Raw genomic sequence first — 21,135 nt, 5'->3', positions numbered from 1 at the left:
TTGGTTTTTCGAGACAGGGTTTCTCTGTGTAGCCCTGGCTGTCCTGGAACTCACTTTGTAGACCAGGCTGGCCTTGAACTCAGAAATTCACCTGCCTCTGCCTCCCGAGTGCTGGGATTAAAGGCGTGTGCCACCATGCCTGTCGAAAATCATATCTTGACCAGTTCCCCCTAAAAATAATTCTGACTTTCCTTCCTAAGTAGTATTTATTGTCATTTATTTTTTAAAAATATCTATTTAAAGCCTATTTCCTTTGTTATTTCCATAACTTTGCATTTGGGGATCTAAGGAAATTTTAGCACATGTACATAAAATTCTTTTTTAAAAGTGCTTAATTCTGCAATTCTTTGGCTCAGAAATACAGTAGTTTGGGTCTAATATTTGACCTTTCTCACATCACTGCATCCTTTTAGTGAGGTTATGGTCAGAGTCAAGCTAGTAAAGATGTGAGCCTGGCACCACCTGACTGTACTTTAGTTGTTATAGTGTGTATTTAGTTCATATGCAATGTATTCAGATTTTTAATAGTTTTTAGATTGTTGATGTCTAAAGAATTCTTTTAAAAGTAGATTATTTATTGCATCACAAATTTAAAAATTATTTTACATTTATATGTATAATAATAAAATGATTACATATGTTCATTTATTTTAATTAAAGATAATTACTAAATTGCCACATTTGACAGGGAGATTAATGCTTGGAATTAGGTAAAGCCACGAACAAATAGTTCTCTTTATAGGGATTCATTAGTTTTTTTTTGTTGTTGTTGTTGTTGTAATACTGTTTCTTATTGAAAGTTTAAGATCTTTTTTGATTTTTTGAAAGGATTGTCCTTTAACACTGATTTTTGCTTTTAAAATTAATGTTTCTTTTTTGGCTTTTGTCAAAGTGATTATAAACTACCAACATAACTCATGTTATTTTCTCTGCTTATAAAAAGAAAATGACTCAAAAGGGTATCTAACATATTTCTATTTATTCTGTGTAAGTCAGACTTAGATATACACAGCGTATTGATGCAATGACTACATAGCATCCAAACTTATAGAGAAAATTTTTTTAAACCAAGATGCAAAACACATTTGGTGAACTTATTTCTTTCATTAAAGAATGTGTTAATTGGCATCAGAACCTAAATAGCATTGAAGTATTATTTTCTAGAAATGATCTTCTTGAATTTAGGTGCAGTTTCTTTGGGACAAATATGTCATATGTGTGCAATGTTTTCTTCAGTATAGTTTGTAATCACTGTGTCGATTTACTTCTAGGATTCTTAATCACTCAACTTCTGTCATGAGAAATAAGCTGAAACAAACTGTGGAATGTGAAAAGAGGTATAAACATATCATAGTCCTTATATTTGGTATATTAAAATGAGACTTGCTACTCTGAGAGTGATTTTCCTTAAAAGGTCTTTTTCCTGGATATATGATGCAGATTTAATATAAGTAGATAATGTAGAGATCAAGCATTTCACAACATGAGTTCAAATTACCTTTATATAAGCAAATCCCTAGATTATGATTCTGTTCACTTATATTTACCATTTGTCTTCATTCATTCACAAATATTTATCATCTGGATGTTACCACCAGGTATAATTATTTTTTTACCATTGGCTATGAATTTTTTGTTTGCATTTTCATTTCTTCCCATTGGGTTTTACTAAACTCTTCATTTGATTTAATGACTTAGGGTTACAGATATGATTTTAAGAGAATTAGAAGATCTGAAAATTTCTATTTATTGTTCGTTGTGGTATCAAATTTATGTTTTATCTAACTCCTAGCTCAACAATTGTAAAAGTGTAAATTTTCAAAGATAGGCATGCAGAGTTACATACAGAGTTGCCAAGAATTAGACATTAGGTTTTAGGTGCACTGTTCTTAGCTCTTTCATTGGAGTGCCTTATTCAGTCATCACAATACAATTAGGATACTGTTACTGAGGAAATCTTCATTTTATACATTAGCAAACTGAAACTCAGAAATTCTCATAACATTCTCAAGATCACATAGTAACTGGGAGAATCAGGATGCAAACTCAGATTTGTCTTAATGCAGAACCTGAAATCTATTATCTATCTATCTATCTATCTATCTATCTATCTATCTATCTATCTGTCTGTCTGTCTGTCTGTCTGTCTGTCTGTCTGTCTGTCTGTCTGTCTGTCTGTCTGATTCATTCATTCATTCATTCATTCATTCATTTTTTTATGTCAATTGATGTTTTTGCCCACGCACATGGATGTCTTGCTGAAGGTGTCTCATGACCTGGAACTGGAATTACAGACATTTCTGAGCAGACATGTGGATGCTGAGAATTGAACTCAGGTCCTCTGAAACAGTAGCCAGTGTTCTTAACCACTGAGTCATTTGGGATTCAGTCCCAGAAACTGAAGTCTTAATGTACAGTAACAGTATTGACAACAATAAGTTTACTTCAGATTTGTGCATCTTAATGAATTATTTCCATTGAGAGTGCACTGTTCCATGTAGATTTCTATCTGCAACTCCATCTTTTCTTGTATGGTCCATCTACCCTAGTGAATGTGAAACTTTTTATGTAGTCTCCCAAGTCAGAGACTTTGAAAATACCTCACTATTATGTCTTCTTCATGCAAAATTAATGTCCTGCTAACCGTCTTTCCATCCTCTCTTCCTATCACACTCATGTTGGCTCAGTTGCCATTATTTTCCATTTGAGTCACTGCGCCAGTCTCCATGCCTAAGTCCTTTCTTCAGGTTCGCTTAGTTTTACATTGTTTCTCTCTATCATTAAAGAACAGAGGTTGTAGAACACAAATCCGACAATGCAACACCCGTTTATCACCTTCTAATGGGTACTCAGACCTCTTATGATAAAGGTTAGAAGGTTGAGGTTAATCATAAACTTAAAATGAGCTTCAACTTATCTTCAAGCTCAGATCAGAGCCTCATCTGCTGCACTCTCTTGAGTGGCACCCTTTGAGTTTATGATCATGATTGTTTGATTTATCTTGTTTCTATTTCTATATTCTATATCCTGGTCTGATTTCCATGTTGCCTATGTTTTTCACCGCCTTTGCATGATTTCTTAGGAGTCAGCTCAGTTCGGCATGGTTGTCGTGAGGGCTTCATAGTAGCCAGCCCTCTCTGTGGTGGAATCATGTATAAAAGAGTTCACACAGGAAGACAGAAAGCTGGAGAGATTTAGTAATAAAGTTAACTTTTAGTTTTTTTTTTTAATGTAATGAATCTTATTCCCATAGGAAGCAAATGAAACTCCTATATAACAATAATAATCCCATGTAAAGACAGGCTCGCCATTGACCATACTAAGTTCCACTCCTAAAGATTTCACCAGTTCTACAACACAATGCTGAAGTTCAAGGTCTCAAACCTTGTGGGAAATACACTCAATTCAAGACAGCATACCCGTCTTCCAAGTGTGCATATGCATATTTGCATTTGTTTATATATGTTTTCATCAGTATATACAAATGTTTATATATAGGAATGTGCATTGATATCTACTACAGTGTTTATATGCATGTGTGCATTAATATACATTTTAGTGTCTATGTCTAAGCTGTGCATTAATATATACCACAGAATGGTGAATTTTGTTGTTTCCTTGATATTGCCACTTAGATGTACAGTACGATTGCCTGACTTCTCCATATTGTACTTACACTCACTCTTATTGTGCACTTAAATGTGCTTCTTCTAGATTTTGTTCCCACTTCAGAAAGTGCTATTTCTATTCTTATTATGAAGCATCTGAGAAACCCTACATTAAGTTTGTCATTTGTGCTCAAACTACATAGGGGATCCATTACCAAATAATGTTGACTATTGGGAATATTTCTAGAATTTGATCACATTTTATCGACTCCATGTCTGCGAACCTTGCTATATATACACTCCTAACATTGCTCAGTCATAAGTTAACAAATGAGTGATTTCCCTGAAAAGCTTCCCTGTGGAATATAGCTTTGCTTTACTGTACAGGTTCTCAAGAATCCTTTCAGATCAGATCAGCCTGTAGAACCTCACTCCTGAAAAAAAAATCGGAAATAAGTCTGAAGAGAAATTGTCCTCATTTTGATATTACTAGAATTGTAGAATGATATTCCATTGTTCGGAGGTGTGTGTGTGTGTGTGTGTGTGTGTGTGTGTGTGTGTGTGTGTGTTAACCAATGCGGGTGGGGTTAGAGATTGTTAGATGCATAGTCTAGAGAGGCATTGTTTGACATGTGAAAGTGGCAGGCTGGCAAGTGCTTTATTTGAAGAGGTAATACACGCATGTCTGTGGTTATGTGTGATATGTGCGTGCGCATGTGCGCATCCATAACCAAACCAAATACAGCTCTAGGTTGCTATTCTATTCTATTTCCTTGCTTGCTTTGTTATTATATTGACCTGTGAGCTATATGTGCCCCTTTCTCTTTGACTCCTAAATGTAGGGACTGTCTGGCATCTACCTTGCTTCTTTCTCCCTGGTCTGTGGAGTAGAAATGTTCTCTGTGTAGCAACCCAGGACAAGCATGACATTCATCTCTTGTTATCCATTTCTAGGATTATTTATTTACATTTAAAATAAGTTTGTTTAATTGATAGATTTCTGTATTTGATAAGAGGTAAGGAATCTAGAGTTTTTTCTTTCCGGTCTTCCTCCTTTTTCTTACCCATCTTCTATTAATTTAAATCTCATTTGTACATAAAGTTACTCTACTGAAATTTTTGTACTTTATCTCCTACTGTAGAAAATCTATAAATTCTGGAATTATTGTATTTTCTTATTTGTATACATTTTATTCCTTCCTAGAGATAGAGCTGTCCCTTGTACTCTTATTAAAATTTTTACTTCTTACTCTTCCTTCACCCATTTCTCCTTCTTTCCATCCTTTCTCTGTCCATATGAAATGAGTTCTTACTCTGTGGCCCAGGATGGCCCAGCTGGGTCTCTACCTCATGGTGATACCTCAGCCTTGTGAGTGCTGAGATGACCACTATGGGCCATCATGCCCGGCTTTACCCCATCTCCTTTAGACTTTTTAAACATTTTGAGTGGGTTTTGGTGTGTATATATGTCTGTATCTGTCTGTTTCTGTGTCTGTGTACGTGCATGCCACATGTATGTATGTGTGTGGATGCCCATGGAGGCCAGAAGAGGATGTTCGATCCCTTGAAGCTGGAACAGGTCCTCCATAGCCCCTATTATGTCATAGATGAAGCTCATAATCAGTGATTCAAGAGATGATCAAGTATTTGTCTTCTCAATTCTTTGGCCTTTAGGAAAGGATTTATTCATGTATTTATTTAATATGTGTGTGCATGTGTATATATGTGCATGTGTGCTATGGCACAGGTATGAAGGTCAGAGGACAACTTTTAAGAATTCAAGGAGTTACTTCTCTGCTTCCACTATCTGGAACCCAGGGTTCTATCTAACTCAGGTTGTCAGGCTTGATGGTAAGCTAGTACCTTTATTTACCCCTCACTGATCCTATTACATGATTTTATAAATCGGTAACTTGTTTTCAGTAATATTCTGTATACTTACTGTAGATTTGTACATATTTTACTCAATTTGTACTGTCTAAAATAGCTTAACCTATGTATAAGGCTAATATACAATAAACCCAAGTTGATGTTTCTCTTGGAATAGTAGTTCATAGGCATTTACAATTGGTTGGTCTTTATCAACTTCAATTTATATATTACTAACCCATGTGGTGGTTACTTCCTCTCATTGCAGCCCTTGGAAGGCTGAGGCAGGAGAATTGCTATGACCTGTTGGCTAGCCCGGGCTACATACAGTATTCAGTACCAGGCCATCCAGTGCTACATAGTAAGACACAATCTTAATGTAACACAATACCACACAACACAACCTAACACAAAACAACACAACAAAATGAAACATAGGTATGGATAATGTTTATGTTGCTGTCTTAAAACAATGAGAAGACAAGTTTGTTGTTTATAAAGTATGTAAAAAGATTTTTTAAATGCCTTAAGAAATATTAAAGCATCTTTAATTTTTTAGTGTCCCAGCAGATGAAGGGAATTCACCATTATCACCTCTTGCATGGCAGGTAAGTGGAAATAAAATTAATAACACATGTATTATTTTGTAGTCATTTGTTGAGTTTAAAAAAGACATTTTTTATTATAGCCATTAGAAAATCAGAAGGATCAAATAGTTGATCAACAGTGGCCAGAATCTCAGCCTATAATCTGGCAAAATGAAGAGAGGAGACGGAGCAAGCAGATCAGAAAAGAATATTTCAAGGTAAATTAATTAATTATAAATTTTGTTTTTGTTTCATACTTACTACTTTTGGATTTTGACACATTTTGTTTTAAATTAATAATATTTAATTCTCCAGTTAAATGTCACAACTGCGTTCGTGCTGATTGCCAGTGTGTGGAGGGTAGAGATATGCTATGTAAATATACCCACAAAATTTTAGTAATTCAAATTACCAATACACACTGTGATTATTTTCAAATAGTTCAAAAGAATGAATATCTGTGTGTTACACTGCTAATTGTGGCAATTAATTTTATGTTTCTTTTTCTTTATTCTTTTGAGTTGTATTTTCACAATGTAGTCCAGGTTGGCCTCAATCAGTATCCTCCCACCTCTGTCTCTTATATACTGGTATTCCAGAACCACTAAGCCTGGCTCAGAAAAAGGCTTTCATTGAATTGGTTTCACTAAGTAGTTCTGAAGTCTTTTCAGATAGTATTTAACCATGCCTGTATAAATAAGTAGTTGAAGACTGGTGCATACTTTCTTGTTGTATTAGTAGATTTGTTTTGAGGTAGGGTGTCTTTGCCTTTGACATGAGCCATCTGGTCCTGATTGTCCTGGACATCTCCATGTAGACCAGGCTGCCTTCAAACTCCCTGAGATCCACATGTCTCTGCCTCTCAAGTCCTGGGAGTAAAGGTGTGTATCACTACACTTGATGCAGTGGATTTCTTAAGATGGTCTTTTAGTAAAAATAAATCAAAATAATAGAGCATATGAATTATCCCAAATTTCTATTACATTATTATTTATTTGTATTTTAAGTCTACTGTATTTGCAGGTCTCATCAAGATTTAGAATAATTTTTCATATTAGTGAGCATTTACTCTTAGAATTGACTCATATAAGCAGTGCTAACCTGGTCCTGCACCCCAAATAGCAAACTGTGTTGTCCTCTACCTCCCTAAACCCTCTTCTCACCGAATAACAATCATTTTATCCAGGCATAACTCTGCTAAGTTACACATTATTTCAAATTCATGCCACTAATAAATAGTATTTATTTTATATTTTTATGTTTGGTAGAATTTGGTACTTCTGTTTATATTAATGTCTTTCTGTATATTGGGAAGCAATGTGTGTTTGAAATTAGCATATTATCAATATTAAAATGTATGTTTTAGCAAATACCTTAAATACATTAAACTAACTTTGAAAAAGTAATTATTGATTATTTTAAGCCTTGGTTTTTGGTTAATTGGACAATAGGAGGGATAATGACACATGGAAAAGACATCGGAAGGAAATGGACAGGTCATCCCAGTGAGAATGCTTTTATCAGAACCATTTGCAGTTTGCAGCTTGGCATTTATCTTAACCTCCCTTTTTAATTAAAGAAAACTTAAAGCAAAGCACTGAATAAAATACGTTTATAGATGACCTTTGGTGGATTATTTTTGATGTTGAATTTCTGAGCAATATTTGACATTTCTTTGATTTCTTTTATCCCAATATAACAAAACCATACTGATTATATTCATCCAAACACTTGTATTAGAATTATCACATGCCAGGTACTGTCATGAATATTTACACATATTAGTCAGTTTACCCTTTAGAAAACTTCAGTATCATTAATGAAGTTATCATTTCTATTTTGCATACATAGACAATAAGGCCTGGAAAGTGAAGTAGTTTGTTAATCATACAGTTGAAATTCAAGTTCAAAGCCTTTACAGTGCTCTTTCTTTTGTGTTGTGGAGAGTTTGATATAAAATGAACAAACACTAACATTTAAACAGTTTCATTGTTTTAAAAATATTTTGTACTAATTAGAGTTAATAGAGAGCTTAGCCTTTATCACAGTCAAGTGTTTCTTGCTTTAAAAGCATTTGATCATTAAATATTTTAGTTTTAATGGCTAACACATCTCTTCTACTATATCAATTATATTTTAAAGTTGCTAAGAGATAAAATAGGATAATATCTGAATTGAACATTACAGAACTGTCACTCAGTAAGTGTTCATTTATTTCATTTCTTTCATATGCAATAATGTAGGTTTAAACATAATATTCAGTCATGGAGAAATGCTTTAAGGGCATGTGTAGTTCTTCTCAACTGTCAGAAGATGTCAGTGTTAGGACATTGCATAAAAATTAACTGTTAACAAATTATTCCTCTGTTGTCTGGAAAATAAAAAATTGTATAGGGCTGTGGCTGTAACTCATAGATAAGTTGCTTAGTATGCTCAAGGTTATAGGTTCAACCTTCAGCATCAAAACCGAAAGAAAGCTATGACATGGAGCTTATGGTTCATTATTAATCATAGCTGTAAAATACATTAGAGAAACATGTCTCCTATCTGTAAATCCTAATACACCTCGATTTGGGACTGAAATACTAGGTAAGTTATGTAGTCATGTATTTTTTTTCAAAATATCAAAGGATGTCAAAGACAGAGTTACATAAGAGGGACAATTAGATAGAACTCTGAATATCAGGCAAAAAAGTTTGGGATATAATCTGAGAGTTATTAGTTTTGAAGATAGAAGTTCTATGAGCTCCTGTTTATACCATTGACTTACAGAAGAATTCAATGCATTTTGGTAGAGAATCAGAAAATAAGAACTCTAATGATTGACACAATGTATGATTTGGATTCTAAGCATCGCTTTGTCACATAGATAATTTACATTGAACAATCTATCTCTAAGTTTCACAATAAATTGGGGGGTAATAGTACATATACCTTATGCAGTTGTTATAAAGATTAAACTTTTCAATACATATAATGCAGTCATTACTGATGTATAGTAAGCAATAGTTCTAAATGTTAGCTTTTAGTAGTATTACTATCATTGGGAAGTTGGAATATGCATTTAATGTAGTTTCTTTAAGCCTGAAATCAGTAGATTACTTCTTTTGTTGTGCTGAGGATTGAACCCAGAGTTCCAGAGATAGTTGAAACCACATCTCTAGCTCAGCTAGTACCCCCTGGGTTTGTGTTTCTAGCTGCATTTGTAGCAGAAGATGACCTAATCGGCCAACAGTGGGAATAGAGGCTCCTTGGTCTCCCAAACTCCATATGACCTAGCACAGGGCAAGGCCGGGGCCAAGTGGTGGGAGTGGGTGGGTGGGGGAACAGAGGTGGGGGGAGGGGTATGGGAATCTTTCGGGATAGCATTTGAAATGTAAATAAAGAAAATAATAAAAAAAAAAAAAAAAAAAAAAAAAAAAAAAAAAAAAAAAAAAAAAAAAAAAAACAATTGTTCATGTTTTAGTATAGTGAAATTACAAACCATGTGGGAGATTCTAAGAAGCCTAGATAGGATGGTAGTTTGAAGAGTTCTGAAGAAGTTAGCCAATGTAATTGACTTGACTTATTGAACAGAGTAAACTTAGAAAAAGTGACACTCTACAACCTTCCTAATGACATGACACTTTAATACAGTTCCTCATGCTGTGGTAGCCCCAAGCAAACAATTATTTTGCTGCTACTTTATAACTGTAGTTTTGTTGCTTTTATCAATTGTTATGTAAATACCTGATATGCAGGGTATCTTATATGTGATCTCCAAGCCCTTTATGACCCACAGTTTGACAGCTGCTTTTCTAAGATATCCCTGAGATTGCAAACCTGAAAGAATGGGAAATGGGTCTGGCTTAGGAAGGAAATGCTACTTGACATATTTTGAGACCTTGGAGTAGTGTCACTCGTGGCATTGTTTGTGTGACTAGGAAGACTGTTTCAACAGATTGTGTCCATAAGTTTCATTGCAGGTAAGTTAATAAAAGTACCAACGTAGCAATAAGCTTTACATGCCATTATGAACAAAAATTTCACATGTGCAAGGAAAAAAAATAAACCATGCATCTGAATTGTTTTTCAGTACAAATCAGCAAGGAAGAATTCGAGTGGCAATGAGAATGAGGAGGTAAGATGAAGGATGATTTGAAAGATTTCCTTTCATATTTAGTTGGCTCCGTGATAATTAATGGAACCCAGCTGTCAACTGCTTTGTCACTGATTTAACGTGTGCATTTTCTACAATAATGAAGATTTCGGAGCATTTTAATGCAGTTACTAATTTAATCAGTTCGTTTCTGGTGCATTCTGGAACACGATTTCTGAAATAGTTGTAGAACTTTCTGGTTTGCTGGGAATCTGCAACCTTTCCGTTTACATTTGCTGTCATTTCCCTCTTTACTTTCCCAAACGGCATGTTGGTCAGGTGAGACTTCGTCTATCCCAAAACTGTGCCTGTGTGTGTACTGATGTGTGGGCCCAAGTGTGGGGGGCTGTGTTCCAGAGAATGCATGTGGACGTCAGTGGACAAGTTTTAGGAGTCTTTTCTCTCCTTTCCCCTTCGATTCTAGATAGTGAAGTTGAAGTCATGTTGTCAGTTTTTGGAAGAAAGCACTTTTACCTGTTGACAGACTGGATCTGTCTAAGATTTTAAAAGAACTTTTGTCACTAAATCTGTTCAGATGTTTTAAATTTTAAAATTGTTTTTTATGCATTTCACATTCTTCTACAGCTTCTGCTGCACCACTGCTGAAACAATATTTCATAACCAAAGTCCCCAGGTTTTTTGTGTATTTGGTTGGGTAAATTGGTAGTCAATTTGATGCTTAGGACTTGGCAGGGCATCTGAAATGTATTTTTCAGAAATAAAATTAACACGAAAAAAAGATCTATATGAATTACCTCTGCCTAACTCAACAACTGTTTTCTTTCCATGTTCTATCAAATAGTATTATGGAGACTGAAAAAACAAAGCGGCTGTTTCTAATGTTTCCCACTAGCTATCTCACTGTTAGTGTTTGTGGTATATCTGAGGGCAGGTTTTGTGTAGGTGTGTTTCCTAATATGTTGCTGCTCATGACCTCAGTCAATTCCTATATACCTGAGGCCGACTTTCCATTGAACTTTATAATATCTGTCTGACCCTTACCCCTTATTCCTCCCTACATCATAACCCACCATATGCACTGTAAAGTGCTATTATCAATGCTCTTTTTCACCCACATTTTCTCCAAACACGTTTGCTTTTTAAATTGATGCAGTTGTTTTTAACCTAGGTGGCGCATTGGAAGCCCAGATTAGTCTTTAAAGAATACTGATGTCTGGATTTAACTCTCAGATGTTCAAATTGAATTGATATGTGGTGTGTGTGTGTGTGTGTGTGTGTGAGAGAGAGAGAGAGAGAGAGAGAGAGAGAGAGAGGAGAGAGAAATGACATGTTCAAGAGTTTTCCATTTGAGTTCACTGCAGGCAAAGTTGATAACTAACTACTTTATGAAATCAGTATCTCCCTTCTAGACGAATCAGAAGTTGGCAAGGTAGCACAGAGCTCACTTACTATGCTTGTAATTGAAGTTTAAATACAAAAGATCTGCAACCATTTACCTATAGATGCTTTTCTATTCTAGTGACATTTACACAGTTACCACTGAGACCATATGTCTAAAATGTTTACTATCTAACCTTCCACAGAAAACATTTTGTGATCTCCAAGCTAGAGGTTCACCTTGGCTGTCCTTGTCTTCTGTCTATCAATTTTCCCCCAACTGTGTCAATATCTATTCCATTACTGAAATCCACTATTTCTCTTTCTTATTTTTAGGCACTGAAATATTTTGTCTACACACTCCACCTTCATTTCCATCTTTGCTTCTTTGGTCTTTTTTGCTTGGTTTCCTACAGTAGCTTCCTTGATTTTGTCTTTATATCATCTCTTTATCTGTCTGTCTGTCTGTCTGTCTGTCCATCCATCTACCCATAGATCTGTCTATCTATCTGTCAATCTTTCTATCTGTCTGTCTATCTGTCTATCTATCTGTGTGTGTGTGTGTGTGTGTGCTCTTTGTCACCTTCCAGTATCTTCCTTAGTCCTTTTCAATGTCCTTTTTTGAGACAATGTCTGTTACTAAATCTGTATCTCCATGATTCAGCTAGGTTTGCTGGTCTGTGAGATCAAAGATTCTCTTCTCTCTGCCTTCTCATTCTTGGGACCACAGAACATGCCACCAGTTCACCATTTTAAGTGGGTACTGAGTACCCTAACTCATGTCTATATGTTTATACTACAAACACTTCATCAATTGAAATGTCTCTCTCACCACTTTTCTCCCTTTAGTCCATTTTTCTGCTGCTTTCAGAATACAAATACAGCAGGCTGTTCCTTTGTTTAGAAACCTTCAGTTTCACCAATGCCTTAAACATAAATTCTTTGTCCATTTTAATAAAAGCCCTGGTAGCCATAGCAACAGAACCTCACAGCTTGCCCTCCTTTCACTGTTGTCATCTGCAGGAACACAGGCTTGCTCTACAGTCTTCTTTTTTTTTTTTAATTTATTGCTCTGTGTCTTCATTCTTATCTTTTTGCTTTACCTAGCTTTTACTGATTTGTTACTTGCTTTCAAAAAACTTACCTTTTTTCAGCATCCCTTCCTTTCCTCCACAGTTTCTTTGTGATTTCCTATTAGGCCATACATAGACTGGGAATGTTGTAATAACTGCTCACATAAATCTTTCTTCCCTCTAGACTGAGACATTCTCTAAGGATGATATTTTACCAAATGTACTTATCTTAGTGCCTAGAACATTATCTGACATAGTACTTGTCCACTTATCATTTGTCAAATGAGCATTTGTTTTATGTGGTATTCATCTTCCAGGTTAAATGTAAAGATTTTTGCATTATTTTAGCATTAGAATATTTATTCAAACACCACTAACCCTTTATTGTTTTTATTCAATTAATTTCTTTGTAAATAGTTCTCTACTTACACTAATATACATTATCTTCCAGATAGTTTCTTATTAATTATAATGACCTCTTGCCAGCTTTCATTAATAGATCTCAGATGTTTATAAATCTAATCTACTGTACCTAGACTGTAGTTCTGATTCTATAAAATACTTATAAATCATTAGGGTTTCCTATATAGAATCTGATTTATTATTAGTTCGAGCCAGAGATCATTCATGTCTAACAAACTCCCTGAGAATACTTGTACTGTAGTTCACCAACAACATTTCCGTGGCAAAATTCTAGATTATACATTGTCAGTTCCTCCTTGGACATTTTGTAGGATCAGTCTTCCATTGTCTTTTTGTATGTTAAAATCATCATTGTGTATTTTAATTTCATCTTTCATGTTTTTATTTTTATATTTTAGCAAGAGAGTGATAATACTCATATGTCAGCACAGTCTCCGGTATCATCTGAGGTACAAGTTGTTTTAATGATTTGTATCTTTTCTGTGTTTTCCAAAGAGTTCTTCCTTGCTTCCCTTCTCAAAAAAAATCTTATTTTTAATGTTTATAAAGTAATTTATGCATTTTAAAAAATCTGTCGTTGATTATTTTGTACAAGTCTTAGATGTAAAAATTATGAATATCATCATTTTGTATAAATATTCCAAGTAAATTGCACAAATTTGTAGTTTTCTGTGGAACGTAAGTCTACATTACTTGGAGATGTATGCTATCTTATCTCTCAACATTTTAAAATAAGTGGTAGATCTTAACAATGGCCTTGGAATTTTAACGTGAAAGTTTCCCTTGAGCATTGTGCAATGGCCTTTGGTTTTCCTTGTAACCAATTAGGTCTGAAAACAATGCAAGAGAAATGGCCTTTTTCCACGAGAAACAATCCTGCAGTGGGTTGTTCCTATCGACAGGAGGTTACACTTTTGCTGGCATATTAAATTTAGTGAATCAGGGGAGAGTTGGTATATGAAAATTATAAATTATAACATGTTGTTCAAATACTCTGATGGTTTGATTGACTAGTTCTTTTAACTTAATTTAATCTATTGCTTTGCAACAATAAATTTAAAGCATTTTAAATAGTATCTCACTTAGTTTATTTAGTATTCTTCAGTCCATTTTCATTAGCAAGAAAATAACTGTTCATTTGGTGAATTTGGGTCTTAAACTGTTTAATTGACCTGAATTCATTGTATAAATTTGATTTTAGAAAGCTGGAATTCATTCTGTATTAGTTTGCATGATTTGTATTATTAAAAATTTATATAACTCTTAGCATGGACGTAATAAACATATTTCTAAAGTATATGGAAAGTAAAATGATACACGTGGTGCTAGGGAACAATTTGAATTAGGATGACATAAAATTTGTCATAATTGCATGCTTTTGTAGATCCTTACTCTGTAAGTTATAACAAATATAGGGGTAGACATGACTATAGTGGGATTTGCATAGTTGATCTATGATATTATGGACTGTGTCTACCAGGTGGTATATTAGTGTCATTTTTTCCAGATAAGTTATATTGATTTTATAACTTTTATTTGTGTTTGGATGAATGGAATTCCTGTTCAGGAATTTATAACAATTTAACCAAACTAATGGGGACAGCACATAAGGCTGTGGATGGGTAGACTGCTGACCAAGTGTATTGTAGCTTCATTGACATCCACCCTGAGCTGCCTAGCATATCTGGAGAAGATGCAAACACCCTGCAGAATTCTGACTGCTTCCATTGCATATGAAAAAGAAAATGCTAAAGCCTGTTTGAATATCACATTAACAAAGCCCCTAGGTTTCATTTGAACATAAATATGGTCCTACTTGTGTGCTTTTTATCATTTTGTAGTGGGAAAGACCAGTTGCTTTCCCAATTAACCTAGTCAGTAAATGACAGAGAAGTAACTGAGGTTTTGGCCCTACCTGCTTTCCAGAGTTGTCACCCTGAGTAATAAGTCACTGCCGTGCAATATAGTTATCGATTTTTTATAAATTACAAAAATTTTAAAGTACTTTCAATCTCCTCACTTAACGTTTACAACAATCTCATTTGAATTGCATGGAATTAATCACATTAAAAATAAATGTTTCCACAAATATACCTAAAGCTTTTCATTCCAATTGCTGATTTATTTACATTTGTCTTTCAATAGCTCACCACAGCTTGCAGAAGCATTTTGAAATAATGAAATAATAATAGAAGGAAGACACAGTAATTTATGATCATATATTCTGAAATCTCTGTTCATATAAATATGAAGCTTGGTCTCAAGTTTGCCACTGCTAAGTGTTAAGTCAGCATAGAGACATAGTCCAGGTTGATAAATCTTTTCATTAAAGTGTGCTTCTTTATTTTAGAGACTAACTAGATTCTTCTTTTTAAAATTAATCTGTCACACGTTCTGAATGGTCTTCCTTTTCAGTTTTTTTTTCTTTCTATAAGAATCTAGGCTGGTGAGCTACTTCACTGGGTAAAGGCTTTTGCCACCAAGCTGGACTAACTCAGTTTGGTTACAAGGACTCATATGAATGAAGGAGAGAAGTGGCTTCCCAGTTGTTTTTTGACTTTCTTTGTCCCTCTCCCTCTCTCCCAACTTCCCCCCTCCCCCCCTCTCTCTCTCTCTCACACACACACACACACTCACACAAACTTATTTTTTTTAATTAAAGGAAAAAAATTAAAAAGTCCATACCCAGATAACTTAGCAATATTTACTGACTTTAAAAAAGTCAACATATCAGTTTGAGTTGAAAATGAGGTTAACTTTATTCATGGAAACAATGGCAATAAATCTGAAAATTGGAGCAGGTATGAATAAGTACCTTGGTGACGTTGAAACAACAAAGGTCTTCCTCTTTTTGTTTGTTGTTTTAGGAATATGACAGGTCTGATGGCTTTTCACACGGTCCCTTTGGCTTGAAGCCTAGATCAGGTATAGTCTTTAAATAAAATGTGTTGTCTATGTTGAATCTAGAGTTTCTCAGCTTAAATGCTTTGGAATCTGTAATTTTGTGTACTCAAAGCTTATTTTCCCTCTTCTCTTGATCTTCTTTGCCTTTCCAATTCCTGCCATCATTCATTTCTTCCCCATTTTCTCCAAGCTCTTGTCACCTCCTTCCTGCCTTATGTATCCTGCAGTCTTTATTTCTTTTCTGCCGTGACTGCTGTTAGAATAAGACCCTTGCCAGCAGATAAAACACTCTTTGAAATTATAGTACTCCATTAGATTGTGGTTTAAAACAGGGATCTTTTGCATTCAACATGCCCATGAGAAAATGGATCCATTTTACTTGGCAAGGTATTGAATTATTCCAAAATAACTATCTTGACCTTCCAGAATAATTTCCCTTTTTTCTGTAGAGGTAGAAGGCCGTCATATGTTCAATCAACCCTTTTAACCTGGGTCATAAGTTTCTCATAACATATGGTTAAGTTAGAACATATGTAAGTGATAGGAGTCACTGAACTTTTGTTGCCTGTTGATTTTGTACTATGTAGCTAAAAATTACTTACATATAATTAAAATATTTGAATGTAGTATCAATAACGTCTTTTATAATTCTGAATTCCTGCTTTTGATCACGCCTCTTTCTCCATGGATGGTTAGTCTTTGGATTATCTTTATAAAAAGTTAGGGCATTTTTATTTCTATACAGCCTTCAGTCGTGCATCTCGTCAAGAGTATGGGGCAGCAGATCCAGGATTTACAATGAGAAGAAAGATGGAGCATTTACGGGAAGAGCGTGAACAGATAAGGCAGCTTCGCAATGTGAGTCATATTGACCTTGTATAGCTCCTTTACAGAAACGGGTTTAATTCAGCAAATTCATAGAGTATATTGATTTTTATTCTTAATGATCTTTCAATTTTTGATCACAAGATTAATAATGTAAATGCATACCATGTTTACATAAGATACCTGCAATTTATCCTTATTACTTTGTAGAATCTTGAATCCAGATTAAAAGTCATTTTGCCTGATGACATAGGAGCCGCACTGATGGATGGAGTTGTTCTTTGCCATTTGGCCAATCACATAAGGCCACGCTCTGTAGCTAGCATTCATGTACCGTCACCAGCAGTGGTAAGTACTGTCAATAGATGACTGGTATTCCTTTAAAACTGTCTTTAAATAATGCCCATAATACATTTTCCAATATCAAGTAAGTTCTTTTAGAAGAATACTTATGATGTGTGTTTCTCTTCTCCTACCTCACAGCCCAAGCTGAGCATGGCAAAATGTCGAAGAAATGTAGAAAATTTTCTTGATGCTTGCAAAAAGTTGGGTGTATCACAGGTAATTATCTGACAAATTTGTCATTTAACTATTAATCTGTTATAAGGAAAGTAGAATCATCTTCATAGTGAGGGATGAATAACATTTTGTGAACACAAATTTGAGTATCTTCTTTTTTGTCTTTTTCATGCACATATATGTAATTACAGTGTTTTAAAATCTTTTGAAGAGGGCCTTTATTAAGCATCTACCTATATGTAAAATGCCTGCTAATCGTAGATACAACTGAGTAAACAGAATTTAGTTGTGACAACTGAAGCTTAATTGTGACACCATTGCTGTTGTTATTTAATTGGTGGCGTTGGTGATCTGCTGAGGGACATTTAGACCCCTAGTTGCTCTTTAGTGTTATGCTGCATATTGAACCCAACACCTCATACCTGCAAAGCATACATTCTACTACTGAACTATACTCAAGTTCTTATTTGTAACATGAATAAATTTTGAATTCCATCTAGTATAGTTATATATTAATCTAACTATTAAAAACAATGAAACTGTCAAATTATAAATTTTGGTACAGGGCAGGAGAGATAGCTCTGTGCTCAAGAGCATTAGTTGCTCTTCCTGGAGACCCAGATTGAGTTCCCAGCACCCATATGGCAGTTTACATCTGTCTGTAACTACAGTTCCAGGGATCTGACACCATCACACAGACATGCATGTAGGCAAAACACCAATGCACATAAAACTTTATATATATATATATATATATATATATATATATATATATATATATATGTGTGTGTGTGTGTGTGTGTGTGTGTGTGTGTGTGTGCGTGTGTGTGTATACATATTTGAAACTTTAAAATGAGTATGAATGACCAAGCCTACTCAGTCAGTCAACAGCTTCTCCAGCAAGGGAGTGAGGATTAAAAAGAAAAAGGACAGTTAGACAGCATTGTAGCATGATTCCAGTCAATTCTGAGACTGAAGGCAAATTTAATTTTCCCAATCCACTTTTTATTTTGGGCAAGCAATACAATAAGGAACTAACAAGGCAGAAAGCAAAGTCCCATGACAGTTGTTTAAAAGGGCTTTTCATAATGACCAAAATACTTGAGATCAATTCCTTGTCCAAGCCCTAAATCTTGCCTGAAGCCTAGTTCTTCTGTTCCACCCTAAGACTAAAATTCCTGCCTTACCCTACTCCCCTATTACAGCCTAAAGTTAGATTCTTGTCAAAACTTACTTCCTTATTATGCCCTAATGTCAGATCCCTGCCTGAGCTTACTTCCAATGTAAGATTCCTGCCTAAAGCTCATTTCCTTGCCCTTGGCCAATGTCAGACTCCTGCCAAGAGGTACCCCAAAAGGCTTTCCACATATGAATTGGCTTGTATTTTAAAAAGTAATTGCAGTATTATAAAATAAAATCAGTATCATTAATAGATTAAAATATATAATAAAAATGTTCCCAATCTTGAGGATTTCATGGACCTAATGTTAACATGTCTAGTGAGGAAAGTGACACTCCGAGATTTCAATTACTTTGTGTTCAGCTCACTTTTGAACAGTGACCGCATTGACTTTTCATCAGATGAAACTTTACCTTAACTGAGTAGACACAATTTATTTTTTTTAAAAGAGAAACAAAGAATCCATGTGTACTTTGATTTTGCTTTCTGTTTTCTTACTATTTGTGATTTTTATGATACCTTAAATTTTTAAGATTTTTTATTTACATTTCAAATGTTATCCCCTTTCCCAGTTTCCTCCCTTCCAGAAACACCCTATCACATCCTCCCTCCCCCTGCTTCTATGAGAGTGTTCCTCCACCCATTCACCAACACCCACCTCACTGGCCTCGATTCCCCTATACTGTGGCATCTATCAAGACTTCACAGGACCAAAGGCCTCTCCTCCTATTGATGCCTGACAAGGCCATCCTCTGTTACATATGCAGCTGGAGCCATGTGTACTCCTTTGTTGATAACTTAGTCCCTGGGAGTTCTGGGGGGTCTGGTTGGTTGATATTGTTGTTCTATCTATGTGATTGCAAATCTCTTCAGATCCTTCAGTCCTTTCTCTAACTCCTGTATTGAGGACCTCTCGCTCAGTCCAATGGTTGGCTGTGGATATCCGCCTCTATATTTTTCAGGCTTTGGCAGAGCCTCTCAGGAGTCAGCTATATCAGGCTCCTGTCAGCAAACACTTCTTGGCATCCACAATAGTGTCTGGGTTTGGTAACTATATATGGGATGAATACCCAGGTGGGACAATCTCTAGCTGGCCTTTCCTTCAGTCTCTGCTCAACAGTTTATCTGCATATTTGCTCCTGTGAGTATTTTGTTCTCCTTTGAAGAAGGACTGAAGGACCCACACTTTGGTCTTCCTTTTTATTGAGCTTCACGCGGTCTGTGAATTATATCCTGGTCATTTGGAGCTTTTGGGCTAATATCAACTTATCAGTGAGTGCATACCATGTATGTTCTTTTGCCATGGGGTTAACTCAGCATGATATTTTCTAGTTCTATCCATTTGCCTAAGAATTTCATGAATTCATCGTTTTTAATAGCTGAGGAGTACTCCATTGTCTAAATGTAGCACTTTTTATGTATTCATTCTTCTGTTGAAGGACGTCTGGGTTCTTTCCAGCTCCTGGCTATTATAAATAAGGCTGCTTTGAACATAGTGGAACACGTGTCCTTATTACATGTTGGAGCATCTTCTGGGTATGTCCAATTTTCTGAGGAACCACCAAACCTATTTCCAGAGTAGTTGTACCAACTTGCAATCCCACCAGCAATGGAGCAGTGTTCCTCTTTCTCCATATCCTTGCCAACATCTAGTGTCACCTGTGTTTTTGATCTTAGCCATTCCGACTGGTGTGAGTTAGAATCTCAGAGTTGTTTTGATTTGCATTTCTCTGATGACTAAAATGTTGAACATTTCTTTAGGTGGTTCTCAGCCATTTAGTATTCCTCAGTTGAGAATTCTTTGTTTAGCTCTGTTCCCGACTTTTTAAATAGGGTTATTTGGTTCTCTGGAGTCTAACTTCTTGAATTCTTCGTATACGTTGGATATTAGCCCTCTATGGGATGTAGGATTGGTAAAGATTTTATCCTATTGACAGTGTCCTTTGCCTTACAGAAGCTTTGCCCTTTTATGCGGTCCCATTTGTTGATTCTTGATCTTACAGCATAAGCTATTGGTGTCCTGTTCAGGAATTTTTCCCCTGTGCCCATGTGTTCGAGTCTTTTGCAACTTTCTCCTCTAAAACCTTCAGTGTCTCTGGTTTTATGCGGGGTCCTTGATCCACTTAGACTTGAGCTTTGTACAAGGATATTAAAAATGGATCAATTTTCATTTTTCTACATGCTGACCACCAGTTGAACCAGCATCATTTGTAAAAAATGCTGTCCTTTTTCCACTGAATGGTTTTTGCTCCTTTGTCAAAGATCAAGTGACCATAGGTATGTGGGTTCATTTCTGGGTCTTCAATTCTATCCCAATGATTGTCCTGCATGTCCCTGTACCAATATGATGAAGTTCTTTTTATCACTATTGCTCTCTAATACAGCTTGAGGTCAGGGATGGTGATTCCCCCAGAAGTTCTTTTATTATTGAGAGTAGTTTTTGCTATCCTGGGTTTTTTGTTATTCTAAGTGAATTTGCAAATTGCTCTTTCTTTCTTTCTTTTTTTTATTTATTACATTTTTTTATTATTATTTTCTTTATTTACATTTCAAATGCTATCCCGAAAGTTTCCCATACCCCTCCTCCCACCTCTGTTCCCCTACCCACCCACTCCCACTACTTGGCCCAGGCCTTGCCTTGTGCTAGGTCATATAGAGTTTGGAAGACCAA

General features: G+C 35.4%; 1 protein-coding gene and 1 non-coding gene across 4 annotated transcripts in view; both read left to right on the top strand.

The window, feature by feature from the left end:
- Lrch2 (leucine rich repeats and calponin homology domain containing 2) overlaps positions 1-21,135 on the top strand; it is an 81,193-nt gene that overhangs the window by 55,177 nt on the left and 4,881 nt on the right. For 2 of the 3 annotated variants that reach the window (XM_021187974.2, XM_029534409.1), the window contains 8 exons: positions 1,272-1,337; positions 6,037-6,085; positions 6,166-6,282; positions 10,140-10,184; positions 15,904-15,961; positions 16,686-16,798; positions 16,976-17,113; positions 17,249-17,326. In XM_021187974.2, the coding sequence (XP_021043633.1) occupies positions 1,272-1,337; positions 6,037-6,085; positions 6,166-6,282; positions 10,140-10,184; positions 15,904-15,961; positions 16,686-16,798; positions 16,976-17,113; positions 17,249-17,326 (664 nt within the window). Of the gene's footprint in view, positions 1-1,271; positions 1,338-6,036; positions 6,086-6,165; positions 6,283-10,139; positions 10,185-13,434; positions 13,486-15,903; positions 15,962-16,685; positions 16,799-16,975; positions 17,114-17,248; positions 17,327-21,135 lie in introns of all 3 variants that reach the window. The other variant, XM_021187973.2, reaches the window with a different exon arrangement.
- LOC115063241 lies at positions 13,822-13,950 on the top strand. Its single transcript, XR_003843115.1, has one exon. It is a non-coding gene; the product is annotated as a small nucleolar RNA SNORA35 (small nucleolar RNA).

The sequence above is a fragment of the Mus pahari genome, chromosome X, assembly GCF_900095145.1.
Source record: "Mus pahari chromosome X, PAHARI_EIJ_v1.1, whole genome shotgun sequence".
Lineage (NCBI taxonomy): Eukaryota > Metazoa > Chordata > Mammalia > Rodentia > Muridae > Mus > Mus pahari.
This window is presented reverse-complemented; position numbering and strand designations above follow the sequence as displayed.